Below are 23,656 nucleotides of genomic sequence, written 5' to 3' on the forward strand. Positions count from 1 at the left end.
AGTTTAGCTTGCCTGTTAACTTTCTTGCCACTTTTCCTCCATTCCAGCCCTATGTCTCTGACACCACCTTCTTACTTCTTGTTCGAGGGTTGAGCATGGGCATATGTCATAATATATCATAATACTCTATGATTGCTACTCTATCCTAATCCTCCTCGACCTCTTAGCTGCCTTCGACACTGTGAATCACCCCCTTCTCCTCAACACGCTATCCAACCTTGGCTCACAGACTCCATCCTCTTCTGGTTCTTCTCTTATCTCTCTGGCCGTTCATTCTCAGTCTCCTTTGCGGGCTCCTCTTCCACCTCCCATGCTCTTACTGTAGGGGTTCCTCAAGGGTCAGTTCTTGGACCCTTTCTGTTTTCTAGCTACACTCACTCCCTTGGTGAACTCATTCACTCCCATAGCTTCAACTATCATCTCTGTGCTGATGACGCCCAAATCTACATCTCTGCCCCTGCTCTCTCTCCCTCCCTCCAGGCTCGTATCTCCTCCTGCCTTCAGGACATCTCCGTCTGGATGTCTGCCTGCCATCTAAAACTCAATACATCCAAGACTGAATTCCTTATATTCCCTCCCAAACCCTGTCCTCTCCCTGACTTTCGTGTCACTGTAGACGGCACTACCATCCTTCCCGTCTCACAAGCCCGCAACCTTGGTGTCATCCTCGACTCCATTCTGTCATTCACCCCACACATCCAATCCGTCACCAAAACCTGCCGGTCTCATCTCCACAACATCGCCAAGATCTGCCCTTTTCTCTCCATCCAAACCGCTACCTTGCTGGTTCAATCTCTTATCCTGTCCTGACTGGATTACTGCATCAGCCTCCTCTCTGACCTCCCATCCTCCTGTCTCTCCCTGCTTAAGTCTGTACTTCACTCTGCTGCCCGGATTATCTTTGTACAGAAATGCTCTGGGCATGTTACTCCCCTCCTCAAAAATCTCCAGTGGCTGCCAGTCAACCTATGAATCAAGCACAAAGTCCTCACTCTTGGCTTCAAGGTTCTCCATCACCTTGCCCACTCCTACCTCACCTCCCTTCTTTGCTTCTACAGCCCAGCCTGCACCCTCCACTCCTCTGCTGCTAACCTCCTCACTGTACCTCGTTCTCGCCTGTCCCGACGTTGATGCCCGGTCTACGTCCTTCCCCTGGCCTGGGATGCCCGCCCTCCACACATCCGCGAAACTATCTCTCTTCCTCCCTTCAAAGCCCTATTGAGAATTCACCTCCTCCAGGAGGCCTTCCCAGACTGAGCCCCCTTTTTTCTCTCCTCCTCCCCATCCCCTGCCACCCTACCTCCTTCCCCTCCCCACAACACCTGTATATATGTTTGTACAGATTTATTACTCTATTTTACTTGTACATAGTTACTACTCTATTTATTTTGTTAATGATGTATATATAGCTTTGACACCTGTCTACTTGTTTGTTTTGTTGTCTGTCTCCCCCTTCTAGACTGTGAGCCCGTTGCTGGGTACGGACTGTCTCTATATGTTATTGACTTGTACTTCCCAAGTGCTTAGTACAGTGCTCTGCACACAGTGCTCAATAAATATGATTGATTGAATGAATGAATGAGTAATAATCATGATAGATCAGTATATCCATAATCATAATATAATAACTGTGGTATTTGTTAAGTGCTTACTGTGTACTAAGCTTTGAAGTAGATAAAAGACAAATTAGGCTGGACACAGTCTTCGTCATACTTGGTTGTTGGGGTCTAAGTGGAAAGGATAACAGGTGATTGAGAAGCAGCATGACTCAGTGGAAAGAGCATGGGCTTTGGAGTCAGAGGTTATGGGTTCAAATCCTGGCTCCGCCAACTGTCTGCTGTGTGACTTTGGGCAAATCACTTAACTTCTCTGTGCCTCAGTTACCTCATCTGTAAAATGGGGATTAAAACTCTGAGGCCCCCGTGGGACAACCTGATCACCTTGTAACCTCCCCAGAGCTTAGAATGGTGTTTGGCACAGAGTAAGGGCTTAACAAATACCATCATTATTATTATTATTAACTATGGTACATGTTAAGTGCTTACTCTGTCCCAAGCACTGTTCAAAGCACTGGGGTAGATATAAATTAATCAGGTCCCTGTCCCACTTGGGGTTCACACTCTCATCCCCATTTTATAGATGAGGTAACAGGAAAAGAGAAATGAAGTGACATATCCAAGGTCACACAGCAGGCATGTGGCATAGGCAGGATTAGAACCCAGGTCCTTCTGACACCCAATCCCATGCTCTATCCACTGGGCTATGCCGTTTCTCAATTTGCCTCTCTGGGTAAGGCCACTGTCAGGAGGAACAGGAAGATGAGACAAAACCTGAGGCTCCAGTGCTACTATCTCTCTCTGCAGGTGTTTTTTAAATTTGTTTCGTTATTGAAATGAAGTAAAAGTGTTTTCCTTTTTATTATATGTGTTAATTGGGGACTCAGTTCCTGTTCTTCCTCCCATTTACTGAGATCCCTAGCTGGGACAGGGACTCTGTCCAACCTTATTATCTTTACATCTTGCCCAGCGCTTAGTTCAGTGCTAAGTACATAGTAAGTGCTTAAATATTATTATTATTATTATTATTATTATTATTATTATTAGTTTTTCTGTCTGGAGTACCTTTTCCTTTAACTGGAGAATTTACTTTGGTTCTTTGAAGGAGAAAAATCACAGATCAAAAAGATTCATTGTTATCTTCTGGAGTTTTAATCTAGTTTATCTGTCCCAAGCAAAGGTGCCTTTCTACAGTGTTCTTGAAAAAAGGCCATTCATTCTGAACAATCTCACCATCAAGGAAAGTTTTTCAAAATATGAGATTTCAGTGAAAATTTTTCCCTCCTTAACTCTACTTCGTAGGCTTTACCTCTTAATGACCACTTAATTTCTCTTTATAGTGATGTGGTGCAGCGTGGCTTAGTGGAAAGAGCCCGGGCTTGGGAATCAGAGGTCTTGGGTTCTAATCCCAGCTCTGCCACTTAGCAGCTGTGTGACTTTGGGCAAGTCACTTAACTTCTCTGGGCCTCAGTTACCTCATCTGTAAAATGGGCTGGAGACTGTGAGCCCCACGTGGGACAACCTGATTACCTTGTATCCCCCCAGCGTTTAGAACAGTGCTTGGCACATAGTAAGCGCTTAACAAATGCCATCATCATTGTTATTCAAATGTTTTTGAGAAAATATAATGTGCTACCTTTTTATCCTTTTAAGATGACTATGGTTTGTTTTGTTTTTATTGTACATTGTGTATGCAGTAGAGTAATATATTGTGGAATGAAAGTACCTTTATTTAAACTTAGTGCAGTACTTTGCAAATGGTAAACTTTGCAATCGTAGACATTGGTAGTAATCCCAGCAAACCCAGTAATTAGGGTAGGGAGCCCACTAGGGAAGCAATGCGGCCTAGTGGAAAGATCATGGGCTTGGGAATCATAGGACCTGAGTCTAATCCCAGCTCTGCCACTTGCCCACTGTGTGACCTTGGGCAAGTCATGAGAAACAGCGTGGCTCAGTGGAAAGAGCGTGGGCTTTGGAGTCAGAGGTCATTGGTTCAAACCCAGGCTCCGCCAGTTGTCAGCTGTGTGACTTTGGGCAAGTCACTTAACTTCTCTGTGCCTCTGTTACCTCATCTGTAAAATGGGGATTAAGACTGTGAGCCCCCCATGGGACCTCCTGATCACCTTGTAACCTCCCCAGCGCTTAGAACAGTGCTTTGCACATGGTAAGCGCTTAATAAATGCTATTATTATTATTATTTAACTTTTCCATGATTCAGTTTCCTCATCTGTAAAATAGTGATTCGATTCAGCTTCTCTCTTCTGTTTAAACTGTCAGCCCCATGTGGTACAGGGACTGTGTCCAACCTGATTATCTTGAATCCACCCCAGTGCTTAGAACAGTGCTCATCACCTAGTAAGCATATGTGCTTAACAAGTACTACAATTATTATTATTATCATGGACCACTAAAAGTTAGGCCCGTGTGATTGGGTAAGACTATTTACAGCTCCCAGCACTTCAGTAGGCCTTCTTCACAAGCTGTTATCCAGGGGACTGTCTCCTTGCCTCTTGACCTGTCTGTCCCCTGAGGTTCTGGGGTTATACAGATTAAAGTGGAGCCATTGAGGTTTGCCACATGGTCTCATTGCACTCTTACCATCATTAGCTAGTTTCTCCACAACTGTGATTGAGTCCTACCTGACTAGTCTTGTCAGCAAAGGCTATTTTTAGGCCCATGGAAGTTCTGGGACAGTCTGTAATACATGTCTGTCGTGGCTGTTTCGAAACATCATCAGGGGTATTTTGTTTTTCAGTGGCTCAGGAACTCAGAGGCATTTTTAGAAAGCGTTTGAGACCAAATTGTTGAATAGCTAACTACACATTTGCATTAGTTGGTTAACCTTGAGGATCGTGGTGCCTGGAAATATTTCTTTTAAGCAGGCTATTGTGCTGTTGGCCTACCGTTTTCATTTATCATTTAGCAAGTCTTGTCTGTGAAAACCCATTGGTGTCCCCTTTTGCAAGCAATGTTTAATCTGAAGGTGCAACAAAATGCTAAATCCTGTAAATTTGTCTATTCTCTGGATGGTGGGCTCCGGCTAGGATGTCTTTATTTTTTTTTTTTCTCCCTCTTCCCTCTCCTTTGTGTGCTCCTGGGTCAGTCAGTCAGACCATCAATCAGTGCCGCCTTTCCTCTTGTAAAGACTTGCTTAGCAGTGGCTTTCTCTGGCGCCAGACACTTTCCGTCCTTTGGTCAGCTGGGTGGATAGCAAAGAGATTTGGAGTATGAGGTCAAGTTTCTGCCTCGCACCCCCTGGACCTTTGTTAGCCTTAAGGGTTGTCTCCAGGCCTTGCCCAATGGGATTGGGCACTCCCTGTACTGCAGCGGGCACTGTTGCATCACTCTTGGTGGCAGGGCCGTTGTGTTGGGTTGACAGGGCCCTAAGCCTGCATGTGCCCAGGTTACTAATGACCCAGGCTCATCACTAGAGCCATGTTCACTTGAATCAGCAAATGGAACTCATTCATTCATTCATTCATTCAATCGTGTTTATTGAGCACTTCCTGCGTGCAGAGCACTATATTAATCGCTTGGGAAGTACAAGTCGGCAACAGAGATGGTCCCTACCCAACAACGGGCTCACAGTCTAGAAGGGGGAGATAGACAACAAAACAGAACACGTAGACAGGTGTCAAAACTGTTAGAATAAGTAGAATTACAGTTATAATAATTTGCTCATTTGCTTTCAAATTTTTTTAAATAGATGAAAAAAAAAATTTTCTCTTTTAATCCATGCAGACATAGACACTGTCTGTCTGACTCCTTTTTCCCTGTTTTCCCACCCACCTCCTCCCATCACATGGGGAACAAGGGGAGGAGCTTAACAAACAATAACTAAATTATCTTTTTTGTTTTTTTTTTAACTAAACCCTTGGCCGGCAGAAACCACGTGGGTCTTAGAATTTGCTTTCCAATTGCAGATTTGCCACTGCTGTGTTCATCAGAGATTAGCAAAACTTTTCCTCCACTTTAAAATGGACTGTATGCTAATTCTTGAAAGATAAATTCTGGATTTTTCTCCCCTGGCTTTGGGGTTCCTTGGTCCTTCTGCTGCTGCCACGTACTCGCCTATCGTTGGTTGTGGCATGCTGGAAAGATTTTGGGATTGGGAGTCAGGAAATATGGGTTCTAGTCCCAACTCTGCCACATGCCTGCCGGGTGATCAGGCACCAATCACTTAACTTCTTTGTGCCTCAGTTTCCTCACCTGTAAAGTAAGAATAAAATACCTGTTTTCCCTGCCCCATAGACTATGAGCCCCATGTGGGACCAGGTTTGTGTCTAATCTGTTCTAATCTAATTCCTCTCCTCCTCCCTATCCCCCCACCCTACCTCCTTCTCCTCCCCACAGCACCTGTATATATGTTTGTACAGATTTATCACTCTATTTATTTTACTTGTACATATTTACTATTCTATTTATTTTGTTAATGATGTGCATCTAGCTTTATTTCTATTTATTCTGATGACACCTGTCCACATGTTTTGTTTCGTTGTCCGTCTCCCCCTTCTAGACTGTGAGCCCGTTGTTGGGTAGGGACCGTCTCTGTATGTTGCCAACTTGTACTTCTGAAGCACTTAGTACAGTGCTCTGCACACAGTAAGTGCTCAATAAATATGATTGAATGAATGAATGAATCTTGCATCTGTCCCGCTGCCTTACTGCAGTGCTTGGCACATAGTAAGTGCTTAATACACACTGTCATAGTTATTTCGTGCAACTGCTTTGCAGTTCCATTTCTTCTCTGGTGCCCCTGCCATTCAGGGGTTCCATGGAGATGATGGGGAATGATGCCCAGGGAAACTGGCATGGGCTCTAGGGTAGCATTTTGGGGACCCAGAGGCAGTGGAGCCTGGGGGTCCTGGGCCACATGGGGCCCTGGAACTACGGGAGACTGTGAGCCCACTGTTGGGTAGGGACTGTCTCTATATGTTGCCAATTTGTAATTCCCAAGCGTTTAGTACAGTGTTCTGCACACAGTAAGCACTCAATAAATACGATTGATGATGATAAGTGGAGGTATTGGCTCCAATGAGAGCCCTTTGTGGATTTGGGCAGGGCTCTCATGTGGTTGAAAGGTTCTTTGCTTCTCTCTTTACCCTACCGTGGTTTGGCTGTCTTTACACCTCTTCCTGATTGTCTCTCCTTATTGCTGAATTGTACTTTACTGCGCACAGTAAGTGCCCAGTAAATACGACTGAATGAATGGCAGGCTCTATGGCTCCCGTGAGTGGCCTTGGCAGCTCTAGGGTCATTCATTCATTCATCCAGTTGTACATATTGAGCTCTTATGGTTTGCAAAGCACTGTACTAAGCACTTAGGAGAGTATGGTATAACAGTAAACAAGACACATTCCCTCCACACATCGAGCTTACAGTCTAGAGGGGGAGACAGACATCAGGCCATCATCATCTGGCAGCCATGCAAGTTCAGGGCCAGGTGTGGCACCTGCAAGGACTACAAGTCTCAGCGCCTCAGCAGTGAATGCGCCAGCCATTGAATAACCCTCACAAAGTAGTCTGTGCCCAACTGGGTGCTGGACCAAGCAGGGGCCTGCATTCCCGAGGCTTGGGCTTATGTTCCTGAAGTTTGGGCCCGTGTTTCCAAGCTTTGGGCCCATTTTCCTCAGGCTCGGCCCCATCCTGAGGCTTGGACCCATGTTTCCGAGACTCGGGATGGCTCTTGGGCATTTGGTGTGCCACACTCCGGGATTCTCTGGGGCAGATGTCCTCACAGGATGCCCTGTAGTGTCTAGGTCAGGAGAGCTGATAGAGGCTGGATTGGTTGCTGTTTCTAAGAGTCAAAGTAGTCAAAGTTTTCCCCCACCCCCACCAAAGTAGTGTCATTGATGTATGGGAGGATGCTCTGTCAGAGGAAAGAAAAAATGAAATGAATAACTGCCCGGGTACCTGTTCACAGCTGCATTTTGTTGGCCTAAACATTTCGACTTACAAGATTACATTTCTGTTATAGGGATGCTTCCTTCGGAAACTGCACGTACAACCTTACGGTCTTGGACTGTCTGCAGGGCATCCGAAAGGTAAGATGGCCTTCTTTGCACCATTTAGGATCTGGAAAACTCTTACTGGGAAGATGGAAACTCTCAAGGCTCATCATCTCTGCTAGGGGGATGTAGGCCATTAGCGGAGATGTGAAGGCGGTTTTTCAAGGCTTTGTAGAAGCCCAGTAGAAACCTCAGGAAACATGACTCATTGCCCCAGGGTCTTTTTATAAGTGTGATTCATTGCCGCCACGAAGCTCCTTGAAACATGATTTGCTACCCTTTGTTGTGGGTGGAGACATATCCCTGAGGAGATTGAAGAGGGGAGGAGCTGGTCTCAGGGTTTATCGTTCTAATCTCCAACTCAGCAGACCTCCTGAAGCACCAACTTGGGTTGCCCGACTTCAAGCAGGCAGAGCTATCCCCTCGTGCCCCAACCTCATTCCGCTGGGGTTCCTCTGTTCCTCTTTCAAGAAACTCTGATGCTGAATAGCCCATAGACAATGTGGTTTTCTGCTTGTGTGGTTAGTATGTTTAAGAGAACTGTGAACCTGGCTTTGAAATTTCCATGCCAAAAATTGGGGGGGCTATCTCATTAGACAATAAACTTCTTGAGGGTTGGGATCTTAACTTTGCTTGTTATTTATTTTGCATGTGTCTCAGTTGCTTAGTATAAAGCTCTGTGCACTGTGGGCATTCAGCAAATACCTTTGACATTATTGATATTGCCGACTCCAGGGGACTGTGGAGTGTTGAGAGAGGAACCCTCCATCTTCCAAAGCTTTGGGAGCAGAGTCTGCAGTCAGTTGATCAATCAGTCAGTCATATGTATTGAGCACTTAACTGTGTGCAGGACACTGTACTAAGCTCTGCAAGAGTACAGTTTAAGAGGGAAGAGGCATGAGCCTGGGAGTCCGAAGGACCTGGGTTCTAGTCCTAGCTCTGCCGCTTGTCTGCTGTGTGACCTTGGGGAAGTCACTTAACTTCTCTTTGCCTCAGTTCCCTCATCTGTAAAATGGGAATTAATCCTGTGAGCCCCATGTGGGACATGGAACGTGTCCAACCTGATTAGCTTGTATCTACCCCAGTGTTTAGTACAGTATCTAGCACATAGTTAGAGCTTAACAAATGTCATATATCCACATTTATAGGTAGATGAAAAACAGTGTTGGTAGACACAGTCTGTGCCCACAACAAGCTCACAATCTTAGAGGGGGGTCTACAGAAGTAGTGTGGAATGTTGAAGGTAGTGGATCATCTCATCAAACTCCTCCCAATCTCTCCTCTCCAAGGATCCTTTTCCTGAAATGTTGGGGTGTGGTGCTGGATAGAATCTGTTCCCCAGAAGTGCAGTTGTGGCCAACCTCTGAGTGATATCCTGTCCCATAGCAGTGCTAGCCTGAATAAGAGATGTAGCTTAGAAACAAGTAATAACATGAGCTGTCCTTTCCAAACCCTGCTTTATCATTGGCACAAATGAGTCTTTGAAGCTTGTCACCAAGGTTGCAAGAAATTATTATTCAAGCCAAATAAGAAATCCAGCTGCACAGAAAAAAACTTAAATCTGCAAAACTTTCATCGGTGCTTTTTCACCTCTCCCGATCGGCGCACCATAATACATTTCATAACCCTGAGAACCCAGGACCCATTTTTCAGTTTCAAAAGTCTTTCTTCGTTTGCTTTAGGCCTGGGACCTTTAGGGTTGAGCTGATTTGCATGACTGATTAATTGAATGCGACAGGCAGCCATGCCAGATCTCTGAATGGTGGAGCCATGCTCTGGAATTCTACTGTTGCCATTTATTGCCAAGCAATCACAAATGCACGAGGATCCACTGCCAAAGTTTCTTCTCCACTATGATCTTGAGGGCTAGTGACCTTAATCTTTTTTCCAGCTTTCTGGTTTGAGAAAGCGCTTTCAATTAAATGTTACAATTAGTTAAGGATTGTCAGTTAGTCAGTGGTATTAGTTTAATAATAATGTCATTTATTAAGTGCTTACTATGTGCAAAGCACTGTTCTAAGTGCCGGGGAGGTTACAAGGTGATCAGGTTGTCCCACAGGGGGCTCACAGTCTTAATCCCCATTTTACAGATGAGGTAACTGAGGCACAGAGAAGTTAAGTGACTTGCCCAAAGTCACACAGCTAAGTGGCAGAGCCAGGATTTGAACCCATGACCTCTGACTCCAAAGCCCATGCTCTTTCCATTGAGCCACGCTGAGTGCTTACTGTGTGCAGAGCACTGTACTAAGCGCTTGGAAGAGTTCAGTATAACAGACACTAAGCTCATTCCCTAACCACAGCGAGCTTACAGTCTCGAGTTTTTTCCTTTTAATAATTATGGTGTTTGTTAAGTGCTTACTGTGTGCCAAGCACTGTTCTAAACACTGGGATACGTACAAGTTAATGAGGTTGGACACAGTCCCTGCTCCACATAGGGCTCACACTGTTATCCCCATTTTTCAGATGAGTTAACTGAGGCAAAGAGAAGCCAAGTGACTTACCCAAGGTCACATAGCTTCTAAACTGTGAGCCCACTGTTGGGTAGGGACCGTCTCTATATGTTGCCAACTTGTACTTCCCAAGCGCTTAGTACAGTGCTCTGCACACAGTAAGTGCTCAGTAAATATGATTGAATGAATGCATGAATGAATAGCCGGCATGTGGAGGAGCCGGGATTAGAACCCAGATCCTTCTGACTCCCAGGTTCTTGCTTAATCCACTAAGCCATGCTGCTTCTCTTTTGTTGATCTGCATATCCTCAACAATTTGGAAGGGTGACTGAATATTCACATTGGCATTCAATAAATGCTAGCTGATGGAATGAAACTTGGGAACAATCCCTCCTTTTAATATTTTCGCATATAGAAACAAAAGCCTTAGGGTACTGTAAAAGGCCCTTTCAGTGGCAGGGTATCCCCTGTAAAAAAACCCCATGTGCTTTTGTTTTTTTTTTTTTTTCTTTTAAAAGAAGCATCTCTTGGAAAGGGTTTCTTTGTATTCATCTTTTGGCATAGGAAATACTGTGTGGAGCCCGTGCATTTCAAAATGAGTTCATGCTGGAAGGGAATGTTTCAATTTTGTTGATATAGTAACTAGTAACATGCTGCAGCAACTCACCACATTGTTCACCTACTTGAGGGAAGTCGTGCCATGGACCTGCATTCACAGGTCTCATACATATTTCATGCATTGTCAAATGCGAGCAGCTGATTTTATGCAAAACTATAATTAAAAAAGTGGTTTAAAGTCCTTCAGCGACAATTTTAAAAGTTGGGTAAAACTTGGATTTAAATGTTAAAAATTGGGAGTTTCATTTTTTTTAAAGCTAAAGTTATTCACATGCACACACCTGCAGGCGAGTGTTTTAGTAATGTTATTACTTCATTATGGCTTTCCAAACCACTAAATATCTCAAATGATTAAATATCAAAATGATTAAATACCTCAAATATGACTCAGTAGCTCAATTCCAAGTGCTCAGTATCCCAGGCATACTTGGGCACTCACATTGTGGAGGAAATCTTTGATTTATTTATGGAAAGAAACTCTTTGTAGGGATTGGGTTTTATTTCTTCAGTATTCTGTCAGTGGTGGTGGCGGGTGAGGGGGGTATATTCAGTTGATGCCAGGAAGGCTGTGTCATCTCAGCGTGGTGCAGTGGAAACAGCACAGGCTTGGGAGTCAGAGGTCATGGGTTCAAGTCCCCCCTCTGCCACCTGTCAGCTTTGTGACTTTGGGCAAGTCACTTAACTTCTCTGTGCCTCAGTTCCCTCATCTGTAAAATGGGGATTAAGACTGTGAGCCCCACATGGGACAACTTGATCACCTTGTATCCTCCCCAGCGCTTAGAACAGTGCTTTGCACATAGTAAGCGCTTAACAAATGCCATCATCATTATTATTATTATTATCTCCCTGGGCAAGGGAGCAGCGTGGCTCAGTGGAAAGGCCCCGGGCTTTGGAGTCAGAGATCATGGGTTCAAATCCCGGCTCTGCCAACTGTCAGCTGTGTGACTTTGGGCAAGTCACTTCACTTCTCTGTGCCTCAGTTACCTCATCTGTGAAATGGGGATTAAAACTGTGAGCCCCCTGTTGGACAACTTGATCACCTTGTAACCTCCCCCAGTGCTTAGAACAGTGCTTTGCACATAGGAAGCGCTTAACAAATGCCATCATCATCATCATCAAGGCTGATCCTAGCTGTCATTTTGGGTGGGGCAAGGGGTAGCTGCTGTCTTTTCAGTAGCAGCCAGGGCAAGCACCCCACTAGGAGGTAAAAGTCCTTGAGTTCCCTTTCCCCAGGTGTCCTGGGCCTCTAGGGATTTGAGCGGGTTTCGGGGGAGCCTATAGGATAAGGGGGAATCCAATTTGGGCTGTACTTGTTTTATTTCAGGGTCCCATTTAGGTTTTACTCCCCAAAACTTGCCCAGCTTCCAGGGTGATTCTGTTCAGGAACTGGGCCCGAGAGCAGGGATCTGTTTCAGGGAGTTGTTCCATTCTCCTCTCTTCTCCCTCCACTCAGTTTCTCTTGCATGGTGTTGTCAGCTGGAGAGCCACCTGCCTGGACCAGGCCCTCAATGTAGGTCCAAAATCTTGGGAGGCCTGAGCATGCTCAGTTATCCAAGATGGTTTGGGGTTCAGGAGTTCTGGTGGGGTACACAACCCAGGTCACATCAAGCCCCATGTGGGCTCAGGGCTTTAGTTTCATGAGGCCCCTCACATAGTGTGTGGCATCATCATATATTCTCGTGTGTGTTGTCATTGGGCAGTGGAAGCGGAGAGAGAAATAAAACCCCTCCAGAATCTCCGGGACTCTCTCCTCACCCCCAGAGAGATTACATCGGGACGTGGGATGGGGAGATACACCTCAGCCTCCCGGCAGTGCTCTCCTTCATCTCTCTGGCCCAAATGTCCTGGCTTCCTGAGGAAGGGTCTGCTAGTGGGCTGAGTGGGCTGCCCAGGGGCCTTTGGGTGGGGCATTCCGTAATCAGTCAGCCAAGGGGCCGAAGGCAAGGCAGTCACCCCCTTGGTGGCCTTCCAGATGGTAGTCATGGACCGGTAAGCCTGCTTTTAGCCCTTTTAAGCCTCAGCAAGCTACAAGGGAGGCTGTTGATTTGTCTCCCAGATCAGGAATTTAGAGATATTACGTAGTCTTCCAGGGAGCCAGGCAAACAGCAGCCGTGGTTGAGAGGGGAAAGGGAAAAGGAGATGGGCTGAGGGAGGGAGAGAAACATGAGGTAGGTGCAAATGCCAAGCAGAGGGACCTGCATGACCAAGGCCGGCCAAGCATGAAAGATAGGCCTCAGGTAGTACTCTTGGGTCAAATGGGAGCTGCCAACTTGTGTATTGTGTTGCTAGAGATCTGCCAATCACCTGCTGGATTTTCCCTGGTAGCAGACCAGAGCTGCAGAGTCAGAGGGAGTTTTGCCTAGGGAGGGGGAATGAATGTGGCAGATAGAGTGCTCCATCTTGACATTTTTGAAGATGACTCATAGCAGGGGTGGGACCTGCAGTGATGAGGCAGCACAAGTGTCTGGGGGCTGCCTGTGGCACGTCCGGAGCCAGGGGGCCCTTAGCCCAGGGCCGGGGGACACTTAGCCCAAGGCCACAGACCTCAATCCCCAGGAGCCCCTGTGTTAATCTGGCTCTTCCCACCCCCTTCAGTGCTGAGCTCAGGCACTGATGCATGGGCTACGATTCCCTGGAGAATCAAATATCAGTTAGTCAGTCATATTTATTGAGCACTTACTGGGTTCAGAGCACTGTCCTAAGCGCTTGGGAGAGTCCAGTACTACAATAAACAGACATATTCCCTGCCCACAGTGAGCTTACAGTCGACCTTCTTCTAGACTGTGAGCCCACTGTTGGGTAGAGACTGTCTCTGTATGTTGCCAATTTGTACTTCCCAAGCGCTTAGTACAGTGCTGTGCACACAGTAAGCGCTCAATAAATACGATTGAAGATGATGACCGTCTTCATGTCCAGGGGGCATCTCTACAGGCCCCTCCTCCATCTACAATGGAGGAAATAACATCGGTAAATAGAAGATGTTTCCAGGCCTTTCCTTTCAGTACCAGAGAACGTTAAGTGGAAAGACTGCCCAATCTTCAATTATTAGTCCAGTACTGAACAAATCGACTAAAGTTATTTCTTGCCTTTAGGGATTGCAGCATGGATTTTTTGACTTTGAAACATTTGATGTGGAGGAATATGAGCATTATGAGGTTTGTGATTTCAATTATGTTAATCAAATTTGGTTTCGTATTCATTAATGTTCTTACAGACGTGTGGGGTATATAGAATAAATCAGTGAGTTGTTGTTGAATGTCAGCATTCTCCTGTAGTCGCCATTCATGAAATAGTTTTTGTTTCTGCTGAAACACCGTGGCCGAGTGGCAAGAGCATAGCCATGGAAGTCAGAAGACCGGGTTCTAATCTCTGCTCCACGACTTGTCTGCTATGTGATCTTGGGCAAGTCACTTCACTTCTCTGTGCCTCAGTTCCCTCATCTGCAAAATGGGATATAACTCTGTTATATGGACTGTGTCTGTTTATTGTTAAATTGTACTCTCTCATGAGCTTAGTACAGTGCTTTGCGTAGAGTAAGCACTCGGTAAATATGATTCAGTGAATCAATCAATCAATCAATCGTATTTATTGAGCGCTTACTATGTGCAGAGCACTGTACTAAGCGCTTGGGAAGTACAAATTGGCAACATATAGAGACAGTCCCTACCCAAAAGTGGGCTCACAGTCTAAAAGGGGGAGACAGAGAACAAAACCAAACATACTAACAAAATAAAATTAATAGAATAGATATGTACAAGTAAAATAAATAAATAAATAGAGTAATAAATATGTACAAACATATATACATATATACAGGTGCTGTGGGGAAGGGAAGGAGGTAAGATGGGGGGGATGGAGAGGGGGACGAGGGAGAGAGGAAGGAAGGGGCTCAGTCTGGGAAGGCCTCCTGGAGGAGGTGAGCTCTCAGCAGGGCCTTGAAGGGAGGAAGAGAGCTACCTTGGCGGATGGGCAGAGGGAGGGCATTCCAGGCCCGGGGGATGATGTGGGCCGGGGGCCGACGGCGGGACAGGCGAGAACGAGGTACGGTGAGGAGATTAGCTGCGGAGGGTGCGGGCTGGGCTGGAGAAGGAGAGAAGGGAGGTGAGGTAGGAGGGGGCGAGGTGATGGACAGCCTTGAAGCCCAGGGTGAGGAGTTTCTGCCTGATGCGCAGATTGATTGGCAGCCACTGGAGATTTTTGAGGAGGGGAGTAATATGCCCAGAGCGTTTCTGGACAAAGATAATCTGGGCAGCAGCATGAAGTATGGATTGAAGTGGAGAGAGACACGAGGATGGGAGATCAGAGAGAAGGCTGATGCAGTAGTCCAGATGGGATAGGATGAGAGCTTGAATGAGCAGGGTAGCGGTATGGATGGAGAGGAAAGGGCGGATCTTGGCAATGTTGCGGAGCTGAGACCGGCAGGTTTTGGTGACGGCTTGGATGTGAGGGGTGAATGAGAGAGCGGAGTCGAGGATGACACCAAGGTTGTGGGCTTGTGAGACGGGAAGGATGGTAGTGCCGTCAATAGAGATGGGAAAGTCAGGGAGAGGGCAAGGTTTGGGAGGGAAGACAAGGAGTTCAGTCTTCGACATGTTGAGCTTTAGGTGACGGGCAGACATCCAGATGGAGATGTCCTGAAGGCAGGAGGAGATGCGAGTCTGGAGAGAGGGGGAGAGAATGAATGTATATGGTATTCTCCCAAGCACTTAGTACAGTGTTCTGCACTTAAGCACTCAAGTAATATGATTGATTGAGTTAATATACTGGATTGTTTTCCTAAGGGTTCTCTACAGTGATTTGCCCTTTGGAAGCATCAAACAAATTATAGCAATATTAGTAGTGAAACAGTGTCTGAGGAGAAGACCTCCAGAAGAGGCTGTATTTCATCTCATACACTTGTAACTCACACTGTTTAAATAAGTTTAGTATATCTTTAGAAAAATTCATCTATGGGGCTTTCCATAATCAGTCAATCAACAGTATTTATTGAGTGCTTAGTGTGTTTAGAATACTGTACTAAGTGCTTGAGAGAGCACAATCCCTGCTCAGAAGGATCTCATAGTCTAGAAGGGGAGACAGACACTAAAATAAATTGCAGATAGGGAAAATGGCAGCATATGGTACTCAGACCCAAGTGCATAGGTGATGCAGAGGGAGGGTGAATAGGGAAAGAGTGGGCAAAGTCAGGGAAGGGCTCTTGGAGGAGATAAGATTTTAGAAGGGCTTTGTAGATGGGCTGAGTGGCTGTCTGTCGGATATGAAAGGGGAAGGAGTTCCAGGGCAGTGAAAGGATGTGGGCAAGGTGATGGCAGTGTGAAGGATGAGATTGAGGCATGGTGAGTAGGTTGGCTCTAGAGGAACGAAGTATGCAGGTTGGTTTGTAGTAGGAAATCAGCAAGATAAGGTAGGAGGTGCAAATCTGACTGAGTGTCTTAAAGGTAATGATAAGGAGTTTCTGTTTGATGCAAAGATGGATGGGTAACCATTGGAAGGTTTTGAGTAGGGAACCGTGGGCTGAATAATTTCATTTCTTTTAGAAAAATAATCTGGGCATCAGAGTGAAGTGCAGACTGGAGAGGGGAGAAGCAGGAGGCAGGAAGGTCAGCAAGGTGGCAGATGAAGTGCTCAAGGTGGGATATGACAAGTGCTTGGGTCAGTATGGTAGCAGTCTGTGGAGTGGAAGGGGGTGGGTTCTAGAGATGTTGTGAAGGGAGAACCAGCAGGATTTGAGAAGCAGTGTGGCCTAGTGGATAGAGCAAGGCTTGGGAGTCAGGAGGATCTGGGTTCTAATCCCGGCTCCTCTGTTTATCTGCCCCAGTGCTTCATACAGTGCCTGGCACATAGTAAGTGCTTAACAAATACCATTAAAAAAACACAGAGATATGATGACAAATAGGATGTGTGGTTTGTTGAGAAAGATGAATTGAGGATAAGGCTATGGTTACATACGGGGCTTGTGATACAGGGAGAATAGTGTTGCTGTTTACAGGGATGGGGAGCTAGGATTTGGATGGAAAGATGAGGAATTAGAATTCTGTAACTTTCCAAGAGGGGTAAAGAATAAGACCCTGAGCTTGCTAGGACAGTGTTAAGCCTGAATCGGATAATAGCAACTACATCAGGAAATTATTCTATTTAAGAAAGATCAGAAGGGGTAAAAGGGTGGTGGAATCATCTTCTATGTCAGGAATAGTATATATCTGCTTAGAGGCCCAGAGACAAGAAGTAGGGCAACCATAGGTAGAGTGTCTCTGGGTTAAAGGTGAAAATTGAAAAGAATAGATATCCTGGTAGGAGTATAGTATCAACCTACTGACCAGGAAGAGAAAGGAGTTAGGCCTTGGGGCATTCACCAACCTTTGGATCAGAATCTGGTGTTGAAGGGAGACTTGACCTGCTGGAAAAGCAAACCTTACTGTGTGGGTTTTTGGATTCTATCACATATGACTTCTCAGTGCAGTGAGTAGATGAACTCACTAGAATGTATGTCTCCTTGATTTGAACTCATTCACGTATTCAGTGGCATTTATCGAGGGCTTATGCAATCCCAGAGAGGTTGGTGGATGTGACCAATGACAGATTTTATTTAAGGTCCCTAGGATAGAGAGGAAAGATGTCAGCCAGGTAAAGAACGAACCTTTAAGAAAGTCAATTTTAATAGCCAAAGGGTACTATTTTTAAAAAATGTGGTATTTGTTAAGCACTTACTATGTTCCAGGAACTGTATTAAGCGCTGGAGTGGATACAAATTAATCAGGTTGGACATAGTCCCTGTCCCACACACAGTCTCAATCCCCATTTTGCAGATGAGGTAACAGAGGCAGAGAGAAGTGAAGCGATGTGCCCAAAGCCACACAGCAGACAAGTGGTGGAGCTGGGATTAGACCCATGACCCTTTGACTTCCAGACCTGTGCCTAAAGTGTAAAGGTCCGAGAAAACTGTTTTTCAAAAATATCAGGCTCAGGAATCAATTATAACAGAAGATAAGCCACCAGGTTGGATCAGTGCAGAAATATTGAAGGGCAAATGGTAGTGCTCCCCAAAATAGAAATTGGACCAGATGACCAGAGGAGCATAAAGAAATAGCAGGATGGTGTGAGGGCCAGATTAGAAGGAGAGGTAACTAGCATGAGACACACGGTTCCTTTTGGTTAGGGAACAAATCTTGTGCTTCTCTACTTTCCCAAGTTCTCATCTTATGGGCACTCAATAAATGATGTTACTACTAGAGAAGCATTTTTCAGATAGGTTGAACAAAAGAGATCCAGGGAAAATGACCCCTCATTCCCTCTCCTTTCATTTTCTCAAGAAAGGAAAGATGAAATTCAGGGTGTGAAGAAAGAACTTTTAATATTCTTCACTTTCATCTTTACAGTAGAAGATTAACTGTTAACAATTGGCTGAGACAGGTGGGAAGGTTGGAGAGCCACGCAGAACCAAGTGGAAACAGTTAAAGATTGTTAGAACAACAACAAAAAGCACAATCCAGTCAATCAAAGAAGCAGCATGGCCTAATGGTTAGAGCCTGGATGTGGGAGTCAGAAGGTCTAATCTAAACTCTGCTGCGTATCTGCTTATAACCTTGAGCAAGTCACTTAACTTCTGTGCCTCAGTTACTCCATCTGTAAAATGAGGAATTAGACTGTGAACCCTATGTGGGACACAGATGGTGTCCAACTTGATTAGCTTGTATCTACCCTTGAACTTACTACAGTGTCTGTCACATAGACAAGATGCTAGAAATTGCCTCCTTCAGAAGGCCTTCTTTGATTAATTCCTAATCTCCCTAGTTTATGTTCCCCCAATTATCACTTCAGGACTTCTTGCTACCGAAGCTCCTAAGTACTGTCAGCCTCCTTTGGCAGTTTATGTACATTCATTCATTCATTCAGTCGTATTTATTGAGCGCTTACTGTGTGCAGAGCACTGTACTAAACATTTGGGAAGTACAGTTTGGTAAAAAATAGAGACAATCCCTGCCCACAACGGGCTCACAGTCTAGAATGGGGGAGACAGACAGCAAAACGAGTAAACAGGCATCAGTAGTATCATTATAAATAAATAGAATTATAGATATGTTCACATCATTAACAAAAATGGAATTATAATTTTAGATATGTACATATATACACAAGTGCTGTGGGGCGTGGAGGGAGGACTGTGAGCCCACTGTTGGGTAGGGATTGTCTCTATATGTTGCCAATTTGTACTTCCCAAGCACTTAGTACAGTGCTCTGCACATAGTAAGCGCTCAATAAATACGATTGATGATGATAGAGCAAAGGGAGTGGGTGGGGCAGTGTGGGGGGGGAGGGGGAGCAGAGGAAAAGGAGGGCTTAGAGTTGGAAGGTCTCCTGGAGGAGGTGAGCTTTCAGTAGGGCTTTGAAGGGGGGAAATGTGCTAGTTTGGTGGATTTGAGGAGGGAGGGCATTCCAGGCCAGAGGTAGGATGTGGGCCAGGGGTCGATGGTGGGACAGATGAGAACGAGGCACAGTGAGGAGGTTAGCGGCACCAGAGGAGCGGAGTGTGCGGGCTGGGATGTAGAAAGAGAGAAGGGAGGTGAGGTAAAAAAGGGGCAAGGTGATGGAGAGCTTTGAAGCCAATAGTACATCTTTACATACCCTGTTACTTACGGAATAACTCATCTATGTGGCCCACTTTCTTTCATCTTCTTCCCTGTAATTTAATTTAACACTTGGCCCCAGCTAGAAACTAAATTCTCTGTCAGTAGAAATGTTTCTCTCTCAGCTTTTTGTGATGCTGCCAACTTCTCTATTCAGCGTCCCGCACATTTGTTCTGGTAGGTTAAAAATGGAAGGGTTACTTGTATCCTTTTAGGTTCAAGGAACTCATTCTTCATGAGAGGATTGGACCATTGATTTAAGAATCTAAACAATTAAGAATTGTGTCTTTTCAACTGTTTTACACTTTTTATTTTTAGAAAGTTTTGGTATTGAGTTGTATTACAGTGGGATGGTCCCCAGCCCATGAAGCTAACCAAAATTAACAAGCTTAAACAATTTCAGTTGGGGCCTTATTAAATGATTCTGTTTGCTTGTTGTAAGTAAAGCAATTGATTTAGGATGGCCAGAAAAGAACACTAAAGATGTAGAATGGAAATACCTCTACACTTTGTGTTACCCTTACCCTGGAAAGGAACATTTGTGGTTCTTTAAGATTGTCTGATTATTCATAGTCACAGAAGATGGTAAAACTCTGCAAGAAATAAAAACCTGGGACCTGGCTAATCCCCTGGAGTCTGGAGCTGGGCCAGTGATAGTAATAATAATAATCTTGGAATTTGTTCAGCATTTACTGGGTGCCAAGCATTGCACCAAGTACTTAGAGAAGCAGTGTGGCTCAGAGGAAAGAGCATGGGATTTGGAGTCAGAGGTCATGTGTTCAAACCCCGGCTCCATCAATTGTCCTCTGTGTGACTTTGGGCAAGTCACTTCACTTCTTTGTGCCTCAGTTACCTCATCTGTAAAATGGGGATTAAGACTGTGAACCCCCCAAGGGACAACCTGATCACCTTGTAGCCTCCCAGCACTTAGAACAGTGCTTTGCACATAGTAAGTGCTTAATAAATGCCATTATTATTATTATTACTATTATTATTATTAAGGTAGATACAAGTTAATCAAGTAAGATGCAACCCCTGTCCCCCACAGGGCTCACAAGTATTAAAGTAGTCAAGCAATCAATGGTATTTATTAAGCACTTAACGGTCAGTTTTATTTATTGAGCGCTTACTGCATGCAGAGCACTGTTCTAAGCACGTGGGAGCATACAGTATAACAGAGTTGGGAGTCATGTTCCCTGCCCACAATGAGCTTACAGCCTAGAGGAAGAGACGGACATTCGTAGAAATTAAATGAATTATGAATATGTACATAAATTCTGTGGGGCTGAAGAAGGGTTGAAAAAAGGGAGCAAATCTAAGTGCAAGAGGATGGGAGAGCATGGTTAAGTGCTCACGGGTAAGAAAGGGGACTTAATACTACTGAAATAGATGACTTACACTATTGAAATCTTCTTGAGAACAGCGATTGGACCCTCAGCTTTCACTGTATGTTCACAAATGCCAAGTATGGTGCTGTGCACAGAATAGGCATTCAGTAAATCCTGATGTGTCAGTGAGGGTGGAGGAAAGGGGCTAACAACCAGGCCTTCAGCAGCCTAGGTAATCAACAGTTTGAGTAATCTATTTTACCTCCTGTTTGAACAGGAGGAGCATCAGACGTGTTTGAAAATCTGAAAAATTAGTAGACAGAGGCAGGAGGCTAAAAAGAACAAAATATAATATTAAAAATTGAAGACCCCTATTCTAGGAGACTTTATGTTTCAGTGGAGAACTTGGCTTTGAAGTGTGCTTATAAACTTTAAGGTATTTCAGAACTGTGTCCAGTGCATAGGTAAACATTTGTTGGAAAGATTTTAAATGGTAGTAGTATTTAGCGAATGTTTTCCTTTGAGTTTTTCCATCCCCTGTCATTTTTCATAAGCAATGGATGGATGATTTTCATGGCCCCTAGTAATTCTATTTTATTACAGAAAGAAAAGTCAGTGGATGTTTATAGCTTCCATATCTCAAAGGACTGAGCCTTCAATCCTACTTAATTTACATAAATTCAGGTGAACCTCTTAGACCAACTTGAAAATCTCCCCAGTGATGTCTGTATTAAGAAATAGTACTTCCGGTATTGTGTTTCTCTGAAATTTAATTAGCTTTGTTTATGATACAGTTCATTTGTCCACCACGTAGAGGATTCAGAGTAAAACTCACTTTTAGTCAGAAGTTGTTTCCCAAATTATTGTGTGAGAATGATAACATTCTTTTGTTTTCTTCTCTCCCAAAATTCTCACTAGCGGGTAGAAAATGGAGACTTCAACTGGATTATACCAGGAAAATTTTTAGCATTTAGTGGACCACATCCTAAAAGCAAAATTGAAAATGGTATGGTTTTCATTTCTTAATATGTTGTTTTTTTCTTGATTTACATTTTTCAAATGTTCTGTGTTCTTTCTTTTGCTTATCCTACCCAAAACTCAAGCTAACTTCTAACTGCAGTGCAAGAGTTATAGATTAAAGTAGGTTATATACAGAGTGTGGCTTTTTAGAGATTTAATGCAATTTCTTGTGCTCATTCTTTTTAAAATTGGAGTTAATTCCATTTTTTTAAAAAAAGTAAAGTTTTCTTAACATTTTCACTGGCTTAATGGACTGATAAAGAATCTGTCTTAGTTTTTGCCATTATTTAAATCACATTAACATATTTGTATGATGCATTGCCACTGTCTCCCTTGTCATTAATGTAATCAGTATGCATTTTGGAATCTGATATCAGGTCATTTTCAAATATGCCCTGATTTTTCTTCTCTCTGCCCTCTAGAGAGGCCCAGTTTTCCTTAGGTAACTGGCACCCATGCTCAGTTTTTAATCATTTTTTGCAAGATGTCATTTTTCTCACTCCCACATACAGCACTGTCTTAAAATCAAGAACAAATTTTAGGTTGATGACCCATTCTGATGCTCGAAGTTAGGCATGGTTGTGTCAGCAGGTAACCGTGATATTGAGAATTCATTGAGCCATTTGTTGTGAGTGCAAATGCTGGAAAGTAGTAATATTATGGAAGAAGTACTTGCCAGGTGAATATTGAATATGACTCTGAAAAAGAAAAACTAGATGAATACCCCAATTTTTGAAATTTTCATTAGATACCTGAGAAAATATCAACCCATTGATTAGTCCCAAGTTGCTCCTCCTCTTGACTCTAAGCTCCTTCTGGGCAGGGATTGTGTTCAACAAACTCTGTTGAATTGTACTCTCCCAAGTGCTTAGTACAGGGTTCTGCACACAGTAAGCACTCAGTAAGTACCACTGTGTCTGATTGACTGAAGTTACAATGTTTTTCGAAGCCTAAAAATTCCGTACTTTAGATGTATTCTGGCTTTAGTTTGCTTGACTCCAGCAGATGGAGCTGTCAACATTGTTATGTAAATAGCAATTTTGACCTATTTTAAGAGCAATATAAAATAGAAATTACTTAGTCCATGCCTAATTGTTATAAAAATAAAGTATTCCTTTAGTGTCCAAATGAGAAACTTCATATATTTGCCTGAGCTCCACATGAGCAGAATTGCCCGACCTGTTCAAAGAAAACCTTAGTACCATAGTGATTTATTTAGATTGATAATGTATAGATGCTTAGGATGTGGTCCCCTGATCGTTATCTGCAGCAGCAAATGTCCGCATGGTGACCTGGGTGGTCCGAATCTTTGGAGAGGGTCCTCTGAACAGGGTGGGAAAGGACGTTGGAATATCAGTCCACCCAGGAAAAACCCTAAAACTCTTGGGAATCCATGCTCTCCTGTTACCACAGACTGTGTTCTGTAGTTCCAGAGGAATGAATTGTCAGTCTTGCTGTTCACTCTTCTCTCTTCTTCCCTTCTTTTTCTCTTCTCTAGACTGTAAACTCCTTGTGGTCAGGGGTAATGCGTACCAACTTTATTGCAGTATACACTCCCAAGGTACAATACAGTGCTCTGCACACAGTCAGTCAACTGTATTTAATGAGCACTTAGTGTGTGCGGCGCACTGTACTAAGTGCTTGGGAGAGTACAATATAACCAACACATTCCCTGCCCACAATGAGCTTACAGTCTAGAAGGGGACACAGACATTAATATAAAAAAATTACGGATCTGTACATAAGTGCTGTGGAGCTGGGAGGGAGGATGAATAAAGGGAGCAAGTCAGGGCAACGCAGAAGGGAGTTGAAGAAAAAGAAAGGAGGGCTTAGTCAGGGAAGTAAGTGCTCAATAAATACCATTGACTGATTGATTCCTCCCACCTCGTTTCTCTTTCTCACTCTCATCTACCACCTAACTCCAAGTAAACAACAAAAACAAATTGATACTTTTCCTGTGGAATTTGAAGAAGGTGCAGTTTTATCTGAAGGATACATCCCCCTGGCCTGGAATGCCCTCCCTCCCCACATCCACCAAGCTAGCTCTCTTCC

At 44.3% G+C, this 23,656-nt stretch overlaps 1 protein-coding gene across 4 annotated transcripts in view; it reads left to right on the forward strand.

Moving 5' to 3' along the window:
• The window catches only part of CDC14A (cell division cycle 14A), a 212,210-nt gene that overhangs the window by 101,875 nt on the left and 86,679 nt on the right, over window positions 1–23,656 (forward strand). For all 4 annotated transcript variants that reach the window (XM_038745362.1, XM_038745360.1, XM_038745358.1 and 1 more), the window contains exons 6-8: window positions 7,534–7,600; window positions 13,725–13,787; window positions 21,503–21,590. In XM_038745362.1, coding sequence (XP_038601290.1) covers window positions 7,534–7,600; window positions 13,725–13,787; window positions 21,503–21,590 — 218 coding nt within the window. The remainder of the gene's footprint in view (window positions 1–7,533; window positions 7,601–13,724; window positions 13,788–21,502; window positions 21,591–23,656) is intronic.

This window comes from Tachyglossus aculeatus, chromosome 4 (assembly GCF_015852505.1).
Source record: "Tachyglossus aculeatus isolate mTacAcu1 chromosome 4, mTacAcu1.pri, whole genome shotgun sequence".
Taxonomy (NCBI): Eukaryota; Metazoa; Chordata; class Mammalia; order Monotremata; family Tachyglossidae; genus Tachyglossus; species Tachyglossus aculeatus.